The sequence below is a fragment of the Malaclemys terrapin genome, chromosome 1 (assembly GCF_027887155.1).
Source record: "Malaclemys terrapin pileata isolate rMalTer1 chromosome 1, rMalTer1.hap1, whole genome shotgun sequence".
Lineage (NCBI taxonomy): Eukaryota > Metazoa > Chordata > Testudines > Emydidae > Malaclemys > Malaclemys terrapin.
In genome coordinates, this window is record NC_071505.1 from 304,090,921 (window position 1) to 304,109,642 (window position 18,722).

At 44.7% G+C, this 18,722-nt stretch overlaps 1 protein-coding gene across 8 annotated transcripts in view; it reads left to right on the forward strand.

Annotated features, from left to right (window-relative positions):
- Window positions 1-18,722, forward strand: part of STARD13 (StAR related lipid transfer domain containing 13) — a 442,897-nt gene that overhangs the window by 388,606 nt on the left and 35,569 nt on the right. For all 8 annotated transcript variants that reach the window (XM_054015314.1, XM_054015313.1, XM_054015312.1 and 5 more), the window contains 3 exons: window positions 5,169-5,240; window positions 7,102-7,183; window positions 17,425-17,488. In XM_054015314.1, the coding sequence (XP_053871289.1) occupies window positions 5,169-5,240; window positions 7,102-7,183; window positions 17,425-17,488 (218 nt within the window). The remainder of the gene's footprint in view (window positions 1-5,168; window positions 5,241-7,101; window positions 7,184-17,424; window positions 17,489-18,722) is intronic.

Below are 18,722 nucleotides of genomic sequence, written 5' to 3' on the forward strand. Positions count from 1 at the left end.
GGATCTCAATAGAGGTCTCCCACATCTCAGGAGAGTTCCTTAGACAATTGAGGGGCCTCCATTTTAAACATATCAGTTGCTACTCCTGAATAAGCTGGAGGAGTCGCTATTAAACAAATTGTTTCTGCAGTGCCCCAGTTGTTTCTCAGCCAAAGGCATGAGAACTCAGGACCAAGAATTAAATATGTGTTGAATGCATGACATTGCATCAAACTTAGCAAGCAGAAATATCTATGAGCTGTAACTAACTTACTACTTTATTTCCAAGTTTGGGATGTTGAGGGGAAGCCTGTTCTTTCCACAAAACTTGTGTGTAACTGCCAGAAGGATTCTCTTACAGTTATTCACAGAAAAACGGGCTGCTGTCTGAAAACTTGATTAAAAATTTTAATTAAAGTTGCTAAAGAACATACTTTACAGCTATTAAAATTATATTTAAATGAGGTCAAATATAATGGGTACGATATGTTTTTGTTTAAAAAAATATGTTAAGAAAGTAAATGAGCATGAGTGATAAGTAATGGCAAAGAAATGAAAATTAATTCAGCCTACTGGAAGGATAAATTTTATCAAACACATAAGCAAAAGTGTGTCAGTAACACACGAGGCAAGGTGATTATGTACCACATTATTGCTCCTGTTCATTACTGCGATTTGGTGGGTTGCTTCAATGAGTACCGTAAGGTTAAATAAAAGTTGTTGTTGGAATCGAGGAGAAAGTGGAGAAGCGGAAGAGAGAAAGAGACAGATGGAGGATAGAAAAGAGGAGAGTGGATAAGAAATGTTGTTGAGAGAAGGGATTGAAGTAGCGAGGCCTTGGTAAGCAATATTCATGGTCTATGATGCGGCACTGTTCAGAAGTCCCGCGCAGAAAAATGAATTCATTCGGGTTATCTTCTCATGAGAGGGTAGTGTTCTCCAGGAGAGGGATTCAGGAGCTCTCCTGCTCCCTTTCACTCAAAGGAAGAGTAGTCTGGGGGGGTTAGTTTTGTTTGTTTTAAAGAGCAGACAAATTCAAATGTAATGACCGGTGACTAGGTGTCATGGAGGGTTGTGATAGGAGAAGTCTTTCACCTGTATGTCAGCTGTTCCTTGTAGCACTGGTTGATAGTGACCCAAAGTAGTTCCCATCGAATAGCTGTTTGGTGGTCTTTTTGATTGATGGCACTCAATAAAGAAACCTAGGATTGATGGACTTGAAGACTGATCTGTGCTCTCTTCCTAGAGTTAGACCCCCTAGAGCAGAACGGAGGCATACTCGTGGGACAGCACGAAGAAGCTTTCACTGTCGTAGCTGGAGAGATACCTGTTCTGTGGAATAACAGAGGAGTTTAATTCCCAGGGCTGAACACTTAGTGACAGAATTCCCTTTTCTATCAACATACAAACTTAGCAAAACTTGTTTCCTGTCAATTTGCATGATTATTTCAAGTTTGGTTCTTTTGAAAAATAATGTTAGCTACGTATTTACATTAGTCACTGTTTGTGGCTAATTTATTATATCATTCATTGTTATTAACTATTTCACTTACTCAGTGCCTGGTCAAAGACACGCTTGTGTGGACAGCTGCAAAGCATGTTATTAATGGATTCTCTGTAGAATATAGAGTAGAGTAAATGGGCAGGGTCGTCGTCCCCCTCCCCCATCATAGCACACATACGTGCACGCATTCAAAACTGCTGGGGTTCCCTTTATTCTCAATCTGGGAATAACCAAATGTAAACCATAGCCTAAATTTCCTCTTGGCTGGCTGGCTGTTTCTAAGCGTGTCCCTTGCAAGCCCTCCTGCCTTAGTTCTTCCTTCCCAAGAAAGGGATGTGCAAACCCTTTTATACTGGGCACTCGAGCTAATGAAACTCCTCTGGCCTCACATAACTCAGCAGAATTGCCCTGTCTCTCCCTCATAGCACCTACCAGCCTCTTACAAGTAGGTTTTCTTACAGAGAAATGTACATTCTGGAAAAAATTCCTCTTGATGACAAAAAACAGGGAAACTTCTGCCTTTGTTTCTAAGGCAACACACCAACCTACATCCAGCTTTTAATTTCTGTTGGGTAGCCGATTTATTCTTACTGCTATGCAAGGTCCCACGGTTCCTTTGTCTTTTTCCTGTCTGGCTTTGATCCTCTCTGCCTTTTGAATATAGCACAGCTGCTGCAGCCTGGGTGTCACACCTGCGCTAGTCAATAGATGAGAGGCTGGATGTGGGAATAGAGCTGGGCCAATGCTGCAAAACATTGTTTCTATAAATTTCCGTTGACATTTTTAAGGAATTCATTGTAGCTCTCTGCTCGCCCCTTCCCAGAGGAGTCTTCACTAATATCAGAGCCAGTAAATTAACAGAACCAGCAAAATTTAAGCAAATATTAAAGAATATTCATGGAAAATGAATGTTAAATCTGCTGTCTCAGAGAATTTTCACAAGGGAGCTTATTCTAACCGTTATATTCATCCAATGGGGGAACTGGGCTGTACCAGGGGCTAGATGATGTATTGGACTACATATCCATCCAGAGGAGGGAGGTGAATAAGGAGTCTCACTCGGCCCCTGCAGAGGAATAACCAGGTGCTGCATGCCTGCTTACATATCCCTGGAGCCAGTAATGGGGGGTGGCTAGGAGGCACAGGGAATGGTGGATCCTCAGCTCCACTGGCCAGTGCAAATGAACCGGTACGAGCAGTGTCATAATTTGCTGCTGGGCTGGGTCTGGCCACCACCAAATTATCACCTCTTCCCTGCCCAGAGCAAGAGAAAAGCAGCGGAAGAATTGCAGAAGGTGTCTGAGTTCTAGTTTCTTCCCAGGGCCGCTCCTGAGGTGGTGCGGTTTATGCAACCCTTCTTCAGGGCTGCATCTAAATTCACAGCCCCTTGTGTTCTAGATGATCATCCACGCAGACTGTATTTTGAATACTTGCACCAAACTGCTCCCAAAGGAGCAAGAGACCAAGAAATGGTTCTGCTAATCTTTCTGGGTAATGAATGCATTCAAGAAAATTGCAACCTGCACGTGAACAATTTGCAAAGAGAAAGAAAGGCAAAATTCACTATATTAGTTATTCCTTGCAGATATTCATCCATCTCCACTTAAGACCACGTGGCCTTCCCTTGGGCCACAAGAAAATTCCTGGCAGGCCACACTTGGAGTAGAAACTCAAAAACACATTGAAATCTGAGAAGCCCATAGGGACATTAGCTGCAGATTTCTCCATTACACACAGTTTTTCTTGTTGTTCTTCCAGTGCAGATGAAACTTGACTATGCAGCTGTTGTGAGTTGTGAAATATATTTTCCAAGAGGATCAATTAATTTGTGTTTCATGAGACTGTATTTAACAAACAAACAGACCAAGAAAGTAACAGCCCTTGTCTTTTTTCCAAACACTGAACGAAAATATTCTGTCACACTGGAACATAATAGAGAGAGTGCACTTTCAGCATGCAGATGTACAGCAAAAAGAGCCTTGTTTTATGTTCTTTTGCACAGTTGTATGAACTCAGTGTACTCGCAAATGCTTTTTGGGGGTGGGAGGCTGTGACATGAATTAATGTCAAAGCAAATGAAGGAAAATGACCAAGCAGAGAATCAGTTGCAGCACTGCTGATGATCCCGTACATTGCAGATCTGTTATTGACCATCTAATTATCTTTGGGAAATTGTGCTTTCAACAAGCAGGCCTTTTATCCTGAATTGATATTTCCGTAACAACTACTGGTGTGAGTCAATATTCAGAGGAGCAAAAAGGTGTCTGGGTCTCATACTGTACTGTATATTCAAAGGAACACACATTTTCCCAAGCAGGCTGTTCAATGAGCTTCAGTGGGCCAGATTCAATTGCTTTTACCAGAGTTAAGCCAGGGGTGAATTTGGCCCACTGTCTGCACATGGAAACTATGCACTTCAGTACGAAACAGATTTACACCTGGTTTTAGCATTCATGGTAGGACATTCAGAAGAGTAGCAGAGTTTGATTTTTTTTTTCTTTTTCCAGTCCAACCACCTCTGCTGTCTTTAATAGACATTGTGTGGGCCAGATTTTCTAACATGGCTGCTTAACTTGCATCTACAAAATCTGCATGTGCCAAACCCTGGTGTTTGCATTCTCAGGTTAGATGGCGACAGGCATAGAAATCTACTCCCTGGAGCCAACATGCATCCAGATTTTGCAAAAGCACTGGATGTGCTTGCCTGTCCCTTGGGGCCCTTATCCTGTAAATACTTCCACACATGGGTAGTCCCCCCTGGCTCAGTGGGAGTATTTGCATCGTATGGCTGCAGGTACAAAGCCTTTATTGGTTCTTTGGAGATGCCCAGGCCTGAAAAGAGGGTCCTATAGTTGATATTATAATTTTGTATTACTACTTAGCACTCATATACAGCAGATCAGCCCCTCCCACAGTAAATGCTCTGGGAGGGAGTCCGTGTTGTCTGACCAGGTGGGCAGGGTTCTGCTTCCTCTCCCCCCTCCCCCCAAGAGTGTAGGACCTGCCCACAAACCTGGCAGATTATCCCCTGGGTATGAGGGCCATCCCTGTGAAGGCCCTGTTCCTCTGCTCAGGCTCTGGTCCCTGGTGTGGCTCCCTCTGGCTCCCTGACAGCATGTCTATATTGGAGCTGTGCTGGCAGAGCCTGCAGTGGCTCTCAGGACTCCTGGAGAGTTCAGTGGAAAAGGAAATACTCCCGGGTATGCGTTGCCTTTCCTTGGTAAGGTATGTGCGGCTGGAGGAGGGATGCTGTGCGTTCCCTTTGGCCCAACTTCCAGCCTGCCCGATTTCCTTTCCCCCCACCCCCCCAACTAGACCATGCAAAGTGCCCTCTGTAGGGTGTCAGTGGAGAACCGGAAACAATGCCACAGAGCTGGCTCATCAGCCCTGTGTGTGGAGACAGTCGTCTCTAGTATTGATCTAAGGGTGACGATTTGGCCCATCGTGCTTGAAATCTCCAAAGTGTTGTGCAAACCCCAATAGCGCTGTGAGGCAGGTGGGTATGTTTCCTAGACATGTTTGTTTGATGCCACATAATAATAACGGTTACATTTAAAAGTGTTATAGGCACTCAAAACGAACATTAAATCCTCTCGTTTCTTCCTTGTAATTAAAATAACTCCTGATGCAAAACAGCACACTGTGGACCTAGGATGAACCTATTCTCTTTTCTCTTACTCTTCAGAAATCGAAGCAAAGGAAGCGTGTGACTGGTTACGAGCTGCTGGATTTCCACAATATGCTCAGCTCTATGAGGGTACGTTGTTATTATTTCTATTACTCCTAAAGTGTACTGAACATCTCAGCAGACACAGACCTGGTCTAAAATATTTACAATATATAGTGTTGCCAACTGTTGTGATTTTTATCCTGAATCTTGCAATATTTCATGATTTTTCTTAGAGCACCAGCTCCTGGACTCGTGAATATGTGAAAATCTCAGCTTTCATTTTTTTAAAAAGTACATTTCTAGCCCTCGTGTTTGCAGAGAAAAGCTTGAAAATGTGGCCCGAATGAGCCCCAAAGTTCAAAAACCAGGCTGCAAATAAAAAGAAAACAAAATGTATTTTTTTTTACTGTCATTAATTTTAAGACCAGCTGATGATTTTGGGGGCCTGACTCATGCTGTTGAATGCTTGGGGTTCGCAATACTGTATCTAATGTCCTGCTTCTACAGATTACTCTGCCAGATAAATCCCTCCACGTGCACAGAGCTGCTTGCAGATCACAGCCTAAGTTTAGACATAACTTCTAGTTAGACTTGTCATAATGAGTGAATTGGGAGGAACAAGGAAGGAAAGGAGAGGCAAGAAGGATGAAGATTAATAGCTCAGTTCTCAGATCTCAGTAACACACTGATGGGAGATGGGACACTCAGAAATCAGAGAAAGAAAAATAATTGTTATGGAAAAGAAAACATAAAATATATAGAAAATGAATCTGAAAATGCAAACTCTCTGTCAAGCTGGTTGTAAATCTTCTAACCTGATCTTCCCACATTTGTGTGACTCTCAATGGAAGGCAAGGACAGCAGCCAGCTCAGTGATAATTCAGATCCAAGGTGTGCTGAACCACTACCCCAGAACTGGGTGAAGTTAGTGTAGCCAGCAGTGGGAAGTTGGGACTCTTCCCCGTGGCTTCTCCTGCTGGTTGCATCCTGAGCTGGTGATTGGAGGCTTTCTCTCTTCTCAGCTGCTGTTTGGCAGCTTCTCCAGACGGAAGTGGAAGAGTTTAGTCTTGCTGCTGCACACAACAAACAGCACAATGGGGGCCGGGATTGGCTTCCTCTTGTTTCCCTCCCTCATAGCTCAAAATTGGGGCAAAATTATTGCTGTTACCACGACTTGAAGGTTGGGGAGAGAGCAGAAGAATGTTCCCCTCACCCCGCCCCCTCTGCCCCAGTAACTGGTCTGTGATGAACATCCACAATTCCCTTAAAGTCAATAGGAGTCAAAGGTACTCAACATCTAATAAAATCTGCTGGAGTATAGTCATGATACTGGGATCCATCCAACTGTTACAGAAACACAATAATCTGTGTGCACCCAAGTCACTTTTCATTATAATTGTCAGTTTCCAGCATTTCCATCTTGTTTTTAAATTTCAGACTAATATTTGGGGTGACTAGTATGGTCAGCTCACTTCTCATCTATTGCTTGAGTTACCCTTTGTTTAAACTCTTTGTTATTGTGTGTTGTGCTAACAAAATAGTCAAACCATTTCTACTGCATGGTAAAGTCTGTCTAGCAAATATTTCACTGACTCGGTAGGACAGGAGTGGATGGCCTTACTGTAATTCAGGTAATTCTTAGATCTCATTTTTTGGGGATAGTGATCAGGTAGCAATGCTAAGCATCTAATATCTTCTTATAGCCAGAGCCAAACATGTTGCTATCTCTTTGGTTCACAGGACTGTCAACTCCCCTTTTAATATAAAAAATAAAATTATGTGAAGTGACCAAACAAGTCCTGGATGCCATACAGGGAAACAACTAAGGCCAAGTTAAATAAGTCATACACCATTTCTGCTGATAAAACACATGCAGTGCATCTTTGAAATAAACTGTTTCCATTTGAATAAAAAGTAGTTGGTTTAATACTACGTTTCCTTTTTACAGATTCCCAGTTTCCTATTGACATTGTAGCTGTAAAGAAAGATCATGACTTTCTCGACAAGGACCTTGTAGAACCCCTTTGCAGGTAAATGACATCCACTGTTTCTTTTTTTGGTATCTTAAGAACCTTGGTGGATTTTTGTTTTGAAAGTAGTGGCCCAGCCTAAGAGATGTTTGTTTGTCCTTGTCAATTAAGTGGGTGTAATCTGTAGTTTTTTTTTCAGAATAAATGCTAGAAACCTGGATTCATTTCTCTCCCAAAAATCCTACAGCAGGGGCCAATTTGCTCTCTGAAAATTCACAAGATTTAAAAAGGGTCCAAATCTATCAGCCCATCTCATCAATGGAGTGAGGCTGGCTACCTTTTGGAAAGAACAGTGCCAGCAAACCCAGCATAAATTAGGGATCTGTGTGTGGGTAACACATTGGTAACTCTGCCCCTGACTACCACAAACAAGAAGAAACCCCATTGCCCAGAACCTTCTTCCCTCTGACAGCAAGGATGGCTCGCGTGCTACTATGCTGCCATTGGCTCCCAGTTGTTGTTGCTATTTAATTGTAGTACCGCAGCCCTTAGGAGCCCTAGTCAGTGACCAGGACCCCATTGTGCTAGTGGAACACCAACAGACCCCCATCATCAGCGGGCAGGATCAAATCTGGGACCTCTGTCTGGAGCTAAATGCATGAGCCTCTGCCACATGAGCTAAAAGCCATATGCCTGTTAGCTAAGGCTGTAGAATTTCATTAATCTCTCTTTCTCTCTAAGTGGTCTCCATGCTACAATCTGGGACAGAACACCACACCTGGGAGGTGTATAAACACCCAGTTGCAGATGCTCATAGCTCCACCCTTGCCAGAGAATTAATGTGTTTCTGTTTGTGTTGCTTTTTGTTCTTTGCCTGATGGGAGTGTGCCATACACAACTTCTGCTTTGCCCCACCCTAACCCCTCACCAGCTGTGGAGCATCTACCTTGTGGTAGTCCTGGAAAAGGACTTTGGGTGGGGAGGGAAAATGACAGTGCAAAGGCACTGACTGCTCCCCTTTTCCTTCTCCTGTGCTCCACTTGGGCTGGATTCTGCTCCTCTCCACCTGAGTGAGTACAAGGGAGCATCAGGCCCATAATAAGGCAGGGTCCACTACATGAAACTGCAGCTTTCACAATGTCAATAAAACATTAAGCCTGGAAGTGATTATTGGTTCTAAACATCTTAGACCCACTGCATATGGGGTGATATGCATGCAAGGAGTGATGAGCCTGAGGCAGGGGACTTCAGAGCGGCGTTTGGGAGAAGCCAGTGGAAAAGGTCCCTCAGGATACATCTACACTCGAGCTGGGGATGTCATATCCAACTCGGGTAGATGTACAGGCACTGGCATGCTAGAAATAGAAGTGTAACTGCAGTAGATTGCACAGATGTTCAGACTATGACTGTGCTGCTCTCTGAGCTCCATTGGGCTCCTTGACCTTGGCTCTCCTTCAGAGGGGCTTGAATGTGCCGGTGGAGTCTGCCAGGCTCCTAGGTCTAGGTTAATTTTTGATTGATGGGGGAAACAAAGTGGTGGTGGTATGACCCAAATGCCACCTACTTGTGGCACGAAAACATGGCCTCACTCACAGTAAATTATGCAGGTATATGATCCTGCCTCTCCTTTCTTACATGAGGAATTAAATAGTTAACAGTGCTGACATTTAAATTATGATCATTGGGCATCTGAGTTAACACCTCACTGAGATTAGTGGGGCAGTTCACATTCGCAGAGCTGCTGTTCCGAGCTCTGTGCAAACACACAAAAACATCCATGCAGCGGTCACACCCGGCTCACATTTTTGAGGATTTGTTTGCAACCGGAACAGTTAGAGACCTTTTTTTAAATGGAAGATGAGATTCTGGAGAACAAGGTAGCAGCTGGAGAGGTGTGTCGTTGATCCACCATAACGCTGGGCTGTGTTCTAGGCTCTGGTATAGTCTAGGGCAGGGGCGGCCAACCTGTGGCTCCAGAGCCACATGTGGCTCTTCAGAAGTTAATATGCGGCTCCTTGTATAGGCACGGACCCTGGGGCTGGAGCTACAGGTACCAACTTTCCAGTGTGTTGAGGGGGTGCTCACTGCTCAGGCCCTGCCCCCACTCCACCTCTTCCCACCCCTCCCCTGAGCCTGCCATGCCCTCGCTCTCCCCCCCCCACGAGCCTCCTGCACCCCACGAAACAGCTGATCAGGAGGTGCGGGTTGGGAACGGGAGGCGCTGATCGGCGGGGCTGCCGGTGGGTGAGAGGTGGGGCCCAGGCCAGCCCCCATGGGGAGACGGGGTGGGAGCACCACCCAGCCCCACTATGCCCCCAGACCAACTCACCCCCAGACGCAGCTCCACTCCACCCCCTGCTCTATCCCCAGCCAGATCTGCCTTCAGCCGCAGCTCCACTCCGCCCCCTACTCCGTCCCCAGCCAGATCTGCGTCCAGCCGCAGCTCCACTCTGCCCCCAGCCCAGCTCTGCCTCCAGCCCCAGCTCCCCTATGCCCCCTGCTCCGCTCCCAGAACAACTCCAACCCCAGCTCCACTCCACCCCCTGCTCCGCCCTAGCCCAGCTCCGCCCTCATTCTCTCTCCATCCCCAGGCCAGCTCCACCTCTAGCCTCAACTCCTTCCCCATCCCCAGTTCTGCCCCCAGCTCCACCTTCAGCCCAAGCTCCTCTGCTGAGGAAGCCTTGGCTGTGAGTAATGGGGGGGGAGGGGCAGACATATTCCATTACTGGTAAGGGTGGGGGGGAGTGACAGGAAAAATTTGGGCACCACTAGTCTAATCCATAGCTGTATGGGGAGAGTAAGACTGTATCTACCATACAGGCAAGGGCAGAACCATTATTCTGCCAGGTGTTAAATTGTTTGGAAGGATATCTTTTCAGATCCCAGATTTTCATTGTAATATGATCAACTCTTAGTTGAGAGCCATTGGGTGTAGCTGGCTGTCGATATTTGGGTCCCAAGGTCTATACATAGACACGCCTTTCTTACAAGTTTCTGTGTTAAATTGGGGCAAACGGAACCTTGCAGGCCCACAGCTGTACTTAATTTCTCCAAATGGAGAGGCCTCAAACCCAACAAGAGAGCCTCTCAGAAATCATTATTGTCAATATTTTAATTGTTATCCTGACCTAGTGAGACCTCTGAGGGACAGGGGAAGGGTCAGTTTTTATTTCCCTGTATTTGGTGGCCCATATGAATGAGTTTGCTCAATTTCAAGATTCTATTTCAACAGGAACAACGAATTGTGCTGGCCAGTCACACACTTACAAGCGTCTGTATTTTATTAGCTATCACATTTTTCAAAACCATGCAATATACTTTAACCCCCCCATAGCTTATCTGACCACCATAGGCAAGCTCCAGGCCCTCCCAGTGCTCTGTGATAGCTGGGGCATTACTACAAGATGCTTGCTGGGGTGTCATGTAGGAAACAGCTGGCCAGGATGTCCACTTGTAAAATGGAAAACAAAAAAAGTCAACTATTATTTGTGTGTGCTGAATGTCCCTCATAGGGCCCAATCTAAAACTCCCACTGACTTCAAAAGAATGCATGACCAAGCCTTTAGACTGATTAGTGAGACATTCAGCTCAACTACGTAGATTTTTCATTTGCAGCGTAACTTTGAAGCTGAACTATCAGAGCAGCTCTTTAGACTGAGCAGAGTTTGAACTCTGGACCCTCTCACACAGACTTTTACCGCTAGAGCTTAGGCTCTGAATTTCTCAGCTTTTGTGGACAGAAGTCAGCCCTTTAACTTTATTTCAACAATGTTTTTTGTGTTATAATGTAGTGTAAAAGAGAATATGAGCAACATCACAAAGAAAGCACTTCTCTTATAGTGTAGCTAGTAGCAATCTCTATTCAGAAAGCCTAACACTTCCCATGTTATAAATTCTAGTGATTTTCTTTTTGAGCTAGTCTAATACCTCCATTGTTTGCAACAGGCCTTTTAAATTTTGCAGGGGGAAAGCCCTCAGTTTAGAGAAGTACCTTTTCTTTGTCCCATGAGATTTTATTCCGGTTTTATTGAGATATAACTGGTAGGAAATCGTTGTTTCCTTTCTCTCATTTGCATTCCTGAGGCAAGATTTGTCAGATAGCGAAAATAGAAATTGAACATTAACATTCTGTGGCTGGGCCTACTTCCAAAGCAGCAACAATGGACACTGATTTGGGAAGATGTGTGAACTTTCAGCACAACTGTTGGAGGGAAAGAGCCAGGCCAAGTTCCACCTGCCTTCTCCCTAACTCATCACATGGCCCCAGTGGCCCAGCGGTGGAGCAGGATCTCTCTCAACTGGTTTGTTCTGGGCCTGGCTCTCCCCAAGCAATTCCTGGACCCACCACCTGGCTCCAGTGGACAGTCCCTCACTGAGAGATAACAGCTTCTTTCCTGCTATTGCCATCTGAAATTAGTCCTATAGCTCAAGTGGCATAAGCATATACTTCACTGGTGAAAATTCAGCATTCAAACCCTGCTTGTGAGGCATGGTGGAGGCTGTTACAGCTGTGTGTAATAGTCTATTTTTACCTTTTTCCTTAAAAAAAAAAAACTCTAGGAAATAATGTGCAAATAAACTGCTTTAAAAGAACATTATTTAGGTTGCACAATCTAGCACTTAAATGCTTGACTTTGCAACCTGAATAGCATTCTTTTAACATACTGTTTTTCATGTAAATATATTGACCAAGTTTTTTAACATGTGTGTAATTTTTGAGTCTTAAACCACTGTTTAGGCCCCTAAATAAGTGCCCTTATTTTCAAAAGTGCGAAGCACTCACCAGCCCCTATTGAATTCAATATTTTTAAACTGTGGCCATTCATTCTTTACATAGTTATTCTCTATTTCATAGCTTGTAATTGCTCCAAGGGGCACAATATTCTGTATAGATTATTATACTGGTAAGGATTGTTTAAATGTATATTATATACTCAATACTCTACAGTGTTGTTACAGAATTCCAGATTTTTTAAAACTTGGGTTTTGAAAAAAAAATTGTTCAAGGTGCCATTAGAAGATCAAGGCACAGTAAAAGCCCAATCCAGTTCTATTAAAGGCAATAGACAGGCTCCTAATAATTTCATTGAGGGTTGAATCAAGCCCCAAGGCATATACAGCATATTGTAAAGTCTAAGAACATAAGAACGGCCATACTGGGTCAGACCAAATGTCCATCCAGCCCAGTATCCTGTTTACCGACAGTGACCAATGCCAGGTGTCCTAGAGGGAGTGACCCTAACAGGTAATGATCAAGTGATCTCTCTCCTGCCATCCATCTCCACCCTGTGACAAACGGAGGCTAGGGACACCATTCCTTACCCATCCTGGCTAATAGCCATTAATGGACTTAACCTCCATGAGTTTATCTAATTCTCTTTTAAACCCTGTTATAGTCCTAGCCTTCACAATCTCTTCAGGCAAGGAGTTCCACAGGTTGACTGCGCGCTGTATGAAGAAGAACTTCCTTTATTTGTTTTAATCCTGCTGCCCATTAATTTCATTTGGTGGCCCCTAGTTCTTATATTATGGGAACAAGTAAATAACTTTTCCTTATTCACTTTCTCCACACCACTCATGATTTTATATACCTTTATCATATCCCCCCCAAGTCTCCTCTTTTCCAAGCTGAAAAGTCCTAGGCTTTTTAATCTCTCCTTGTATGGGACCCGTTCCAAACCCCTAATCATTTTAGTTGCCCTTCTCTGAACCTTTTCTTATGCCAGTATATCTTTTTTGAGATGAGGAGACCACATCTGTAAGAAGTTGGCCCTACCGTGGATTTATATAAGGGCAATAAGATATTCTCTGTCTTATTCTCTATCCCTTTTTGAATGATTCCTAACATCCTGTTTGCTTTTTTGACTGCCGCTGTACACTGCGTGGACGTCTTCAGAGAACTATCCAGGATGACTCCAAGATCTCTTTCCTGATTAGTTGTAACTAAATTAGCCCCTATCATATTGTATGTATAGTTGGGGTTATTTTTTCCAATGTGCATTACTTTACATTTATCCACATTAAATTTCATTTGCCATTTTGTTGCCCAATCACTTAGTTTTGGGAGATCTTTTTGAAGTTCTTCACCGTCTGCTTTGGTCTTAACTATCTTGAGCAGTTTAGTGTCATCTGCAAACTTTGCCACCTCACTGTTAACCCCTTTCTCCAGTCTTTTATTTTAGAGCTCCTAGAAAGTGCTGGATTGATAGCACTGGAAAACTAAATCTTGTGTTTAGCCATTGAGCAGGTACAGCAGCGTCTTTGGCAGTTCAAGCTTTCCTGCACCACCTCTAGGGAGAACCTCACTCAGGGAAGGTCTGTACCACTGCTTAAGTTGATGTAACTTAAGTTGCTCAGAGATGTGAAAAAGCCACCCCCCTGAGCGACGCAAGTTACATTGACCTAAGCACCATCCACACAGCTCTCCGGCCAGTATAGCTTCCGCCTCTCATGGAGGTGGAGTAATTATGGCAACAGGAGCAGGGCCAGCTCTAGGCACCAGCAAACCAAGCACGTGCTTGGGGCAGCACATTTTCAAGGGCGGCATTTTGGCCGTCTTTTTTTGTTTTTTTTTCTTGGGGCAGCAAAAGCCAAGAGCCAGCCCTGGCAGCAGCAGCGCATTGTGTGCGGGGGGTGCCCTGAGGCCGCTGTGGTTCGCACTGAGGGGGAGCAGCGCTGCACCTGGTGGCTGGGCCGGGCAGGCTCTTAGTGCAGGACACTTGGGCTGGGGGCCGCCCCTCGCGGCACACGGAGCTGCCTGCGGATGCCGCAGGGCGGCCACCCCCACCCCAGGACCACAGCTGGGGCTGGGCGAAGCGGCCCGAGCCGCCCAGGGACTGTGGCAGGGCAGCCAGAAGCAGCAGCAGCAGCAGGGCCATAGAGGGTGGGGCGCTGTCGTGCGGGGCCTGCGTCCTGCTCTCCGGGGCTCCGCTGCCTCTGGGGCTACCCTGCCCCGGCCCCTCATCCCCCTGCCAGGGCGGTCACCCGGCTCTGCCCTCTCGGGTCCCAGCTGGTCCTGGAGGCGGAAGCCTTGGATGGAGGGACCCTGGGCTGAGGCGTGGCCCGGGAGACCCACTACTTACCCCGACCCTGCCAGTGCTGGACCGGCTGGAGGTGAGGGGGGAGCGGGTGGAGTCAGCACTGGTGTGGGAGAGCCCAGGGCTGGGGTGGCACGGGGTGTGGGTGGGGTGGGGGAGAGAGCCCAGCACTGGGGCAGCAGGGGGTGCGGGTGAGAGCCCAGGGGTGGGGGGGGGGCAGCCAAAAATTGTTTTGCTTGGGGCAGCAAAAAACTAGAGCCGGCCCCGGACAGGAGAGCACTCTCCGATCGGCATAGCGCATTTTCACCAAACGCGCTACAGCAGCACAGTGTCCTCTGTTCAGTCCTTGGCTCCTATGCAGAGTCTCCTAACACAGGATCAGATGTCCCCCTCCCATAGACTAACTCATAATAGGAGGCTAGGCTGCTGGCAAAGTTTCCTGCAGATCGTCCCCCTGAGAAGCCACAGAGTTTGGGGGGCTGAGTTCTCTCAAACCCACGTATCTTGGAGATAAAGGTGTTACAGTAAAGGGTGCCCCAGATCAGCAGGGGCCTAGGTGGCTGACCCCTCCATTCTATGCAATTGCACTTAGTCCCTCCTGGCAGCCTAGCTTCTGCGTGACCTCGGCATGCCATTGGCTGGGTTCCCCTGCAGCTGCTACTGAGCAGCTGCAATCCAGACCCAAATGGAGTTAGTACAGTTCCAAGCCACTTTAAGGATGTCTGAGGATAATCTGGAAGGCTGTTTAAGTGGGACAATAGGCCACCCACTGGGCTGCCCAATTACACAGCTTCTGCTGTACTATATTATTTATTTGTTTGTTTATTTGTTAATCACTGTTTGATGCTGTGTATGTCACAAAAGGAAGACAGTTTCTGAGTCTGAAGAGCTTACAGTATAAAAGACAGGAACAACAAAAATTGAATGCCTAGGTAGTATATTAGAGACATATGACATTGATTATTCAAATTGCACTGCCATTGTGCTGTGGGGGACACATTAAATTGACATCAGTATTGCAGTTTTTATTTTATGATTTGCAAGCTTTCCCCAAATTTTGTGCAGCTTTCCTGACAAGTGTTTTGGTACATCCATAAATATTTTTAAAAGCCCAACCCTCCTGAGCTAAACTCTGGATTGTTTATTTGGCATGGATTTTACTGTCTTTCCTTCAAGCTCAGATGTCATGTTTTGTTAAAGTTCTAAATATACAGCCCTCTCCCATGACTTGAGGCAGTGACGTGAAAGTGTAGGTAGCATCTCAGTGGCCTCTCTTTCTTTGATCAGAACATCAGTGACAGTCTTTTTGCCGTCAGAGCCTTTTGTTTCTGTGAGGATTTGTCTATCATTCACGTAACAGATATAAGCAGATGGGGAAAGTGGTGTGCTGCCATTGGCACATCAACAGCGTGTGAGAAGTTCAAACAGACTGGATTTAATTTCTGATGCCGGTAACAGGAAAGCTAATAAATCTGATCATTGGTCCTCTAATTTCACCAGCAGAATCTTTTCACAATATTGGAAGAACCCCAGAAAGCATGCCATTATTTTATAGATGGCTACATCTAAAAGCAGGGGTTGAGTTCCTGGTTCCTATTAGAAGATAGTTCTGTGTTTTGATGGAGTGGGTTCAGAAAGCAGTCATGATAATACTGTAGCTTTCTCTGTCTGCAATCCAGCTAAGTAATGAGATCAACTCTTCCGCTTCAGTACTGAAATAATCCTTGCGTTCTGATAGGGTCAGTGAAAAACGAATTGCTTTTGTTTTCATTGTTTGTTTGGCCAAATGATTTCAGTATCTTTCCACAAGGGAGCTGGAGGCCTCTTTTAAAATATTGAGACAAATTGTGCCTTTGGTTAGACTTGAGCAACACCATAGAATTCAATGGGGAACCTGAATATAAATGAGGGCAAAATTTAAGCCATTGTCTGTAGGATCCTACTTCCCCTTCTCCCATGAATAATTATTTGCTCATTTGTTCTTCAAGTGCATATCACATTGTACTGATGGCAACGAGAGACTTTGCCCCTTGAATCTGGAATGTTTCCTCTTTCTACTTCATTTTCTCCTCTTCATCAGTTACAGATAGGCGATGAACATAGGGCTCCTTTTTAAACTATTTAGAAAGCTGCTGGCGAAATCACCTCTTGAAGTGTGTGGAGACACAAAGCTTACACTGTCCCTCGGCTTTTCAGCAGATACCTCTCCAGTGCCCATTCTCTTGCTGACTTCTGAAGTTAAAGATTGATGACCTGATTGAGGTGCTGAGCAATTTCAGAGAGAATTGCAGATTCTCAGTAGCGCTGAATATCAGGTCAGGAAATCACCTCTAAAAACTTGAGTCTATCAGTTAGCTACCTGGTACAGCCACACAGAGAGATGAGCTGATTTTGCAGTAGTGTATTGGCTTATTCCATTTTGAAGTGACAATAACACCATAGCAACTTTATTTAGATAGGCTCTAAGTGCTAGGCTAGTGAGTATAAGTGGGGCATGGTGACAGCTCCTCCTCCTCCCTCAATTTTTCCAAGAAAGGACTGACTGGGTGTAGGTGCTTAACTCCAGGACAGGGTTCACAGCTGTGAATCCCAAGCAGAGGGAGGCACCTCCTTTTATGTGCCGAACATCCTTTGAGGGACAGGGCTTATGACAAACCCGTCTTCTTGACATTTCCTATTGGCTACGTTAGGTGGCTCCCACTCAGCGTACTGGCTGTTGTGAATCCCATTCTTAAGCAACTAACTGTCCCCATGCAGTGTATAGGGAGCCTGAGTGCCTAACTCAGGACTGAGGATTCTCCTAGGTGGCACAGTGCCTAGAAGTTAGGCTTTGTTGATCTAGCCCTAAATGCCTAAAGTGAGGAATCAAATCTTAAATGCACTTTTTGTGGTTCTAATAAATCCTTTGGGATCTCATAACATTTGTTAGGGGTTTTAGAATGATAACATTATACACACAGTGGGCAAGTCACATTTTCACTTTGTGCCTCATTTAAGCCAGCTATAAAATGGGTTTAATGATCTTTATAGCCTTTATAAAGTGCTTTGTGATGTGTGGATGAAAAGCTAGGCATCAGGTAGTGACAGCGGTGACATGCCCTTCTGATGCACAAGTCTGTAGCATGGAACAAAATGAAGTGTAGTGAATCCTGCTGTGTAAAGTTACAACCCCACAAGCAGATGAGAGGATAACTTTTGAAATCATGAGAAGTCATGCCCTTGAATTAGTGGGATGCTAATCTTTGGATTTTGCTTTACCTCTAGACGACTGAACACATTGAACAAGTGTGCCTCAATGAAACTCGATGTGAACTTCCAAAGGAAAAAGGCAAGTATCTTTGTTCTTACCATTGTAATGAGAGCTCCTGCAATCAGGCCCCAGATCAGGAAAGCACTTAAGTTTAAGCTAAGTGTGTTTAACTCTAAGCATGTATTTAAGTGCTATCCTGAATAGGGATGGTTTCCTGATCAGGGCCTTTAAATGTGAAATAAAGATAAATAGCTGTGAATAGTACAGCAGAGTCAGTGTTAAAAGACTTACATAGACACATGCAGTAATTTAAATGTTATATATGTTCAGTTCCAGTCAAGGGGAAAAGGGTATCATGCCTTGGTATTATAGTGTATTGTCACATTTCCCCAGACCATGTGATCACATAATGGAAAATCCTTCCAGGAAAAAAATGGAAGTTTCTGTATAAACAATAGCTTTCCTTCTTTCTCGTGCTGACTTACTACCAGTTAACAATATGAAAATAAACCATGCCGTACTTACAACCTCCTTGTATAACACAGGCAATATTTAAGGCTTAAAGGGTTTCAATAAGGAATGCAGAAAATATTTATTGATTTAAAGATATTGTAATGGATCCAGCATAACAGTTGAGCTTTTTAGTTTACTCGTGACATTGGCCCAAGGGCACTTTATAAGCAACACCATCTTATGGAAATCCCATCCTTTTTTCCAACTTCAGACTTGCGGGGGTTTTCCTGCCTTTGATAAGTGCATGTAACCTTCATGTTAAATCCCTGTTCTGGCCTCTCAAGAACAGAGTGCCAATCCACCAAACCGTGTGGTGGCTTTATGATGTGAACAAATGAGTGCTATAGGAAGAGACTCAGCTCATCCAAATTCATTTCAGTGTTGAAATATACACCCAAGTCTCATTGGTGAAAGCCTAATGCACTAAGCCCACTGCACCATTTAGCTGCTTTAGGTGGTTTCATTTTTCTTATTTTTATCAAAGACATTATAGCTTAAACAAGAGAGAGAATAGAAAAAGCAAAACATGGATGAACATTGGCTATGCTATTTAAAAATTGTTGAAATGTTACTTCCTGCCCTTCTTCCCTGCATCCATTCCAGATCAGCAAAAGGGAAAATGGAGATTGACAATTTAGGGTTCTAGTCACAGTGTAGGGTTTTCTGCACCACCAAAATCTGTGTAGATGCAGTTCATGGCTGTGCCAAATCTGCCAGTTTCAGTGCAGATGCCTTCTGTCCTCATTTTTTAGTAAACTTAAAATCCCCACCTCTCTCCTCTCATCCTAAAACATTCAAG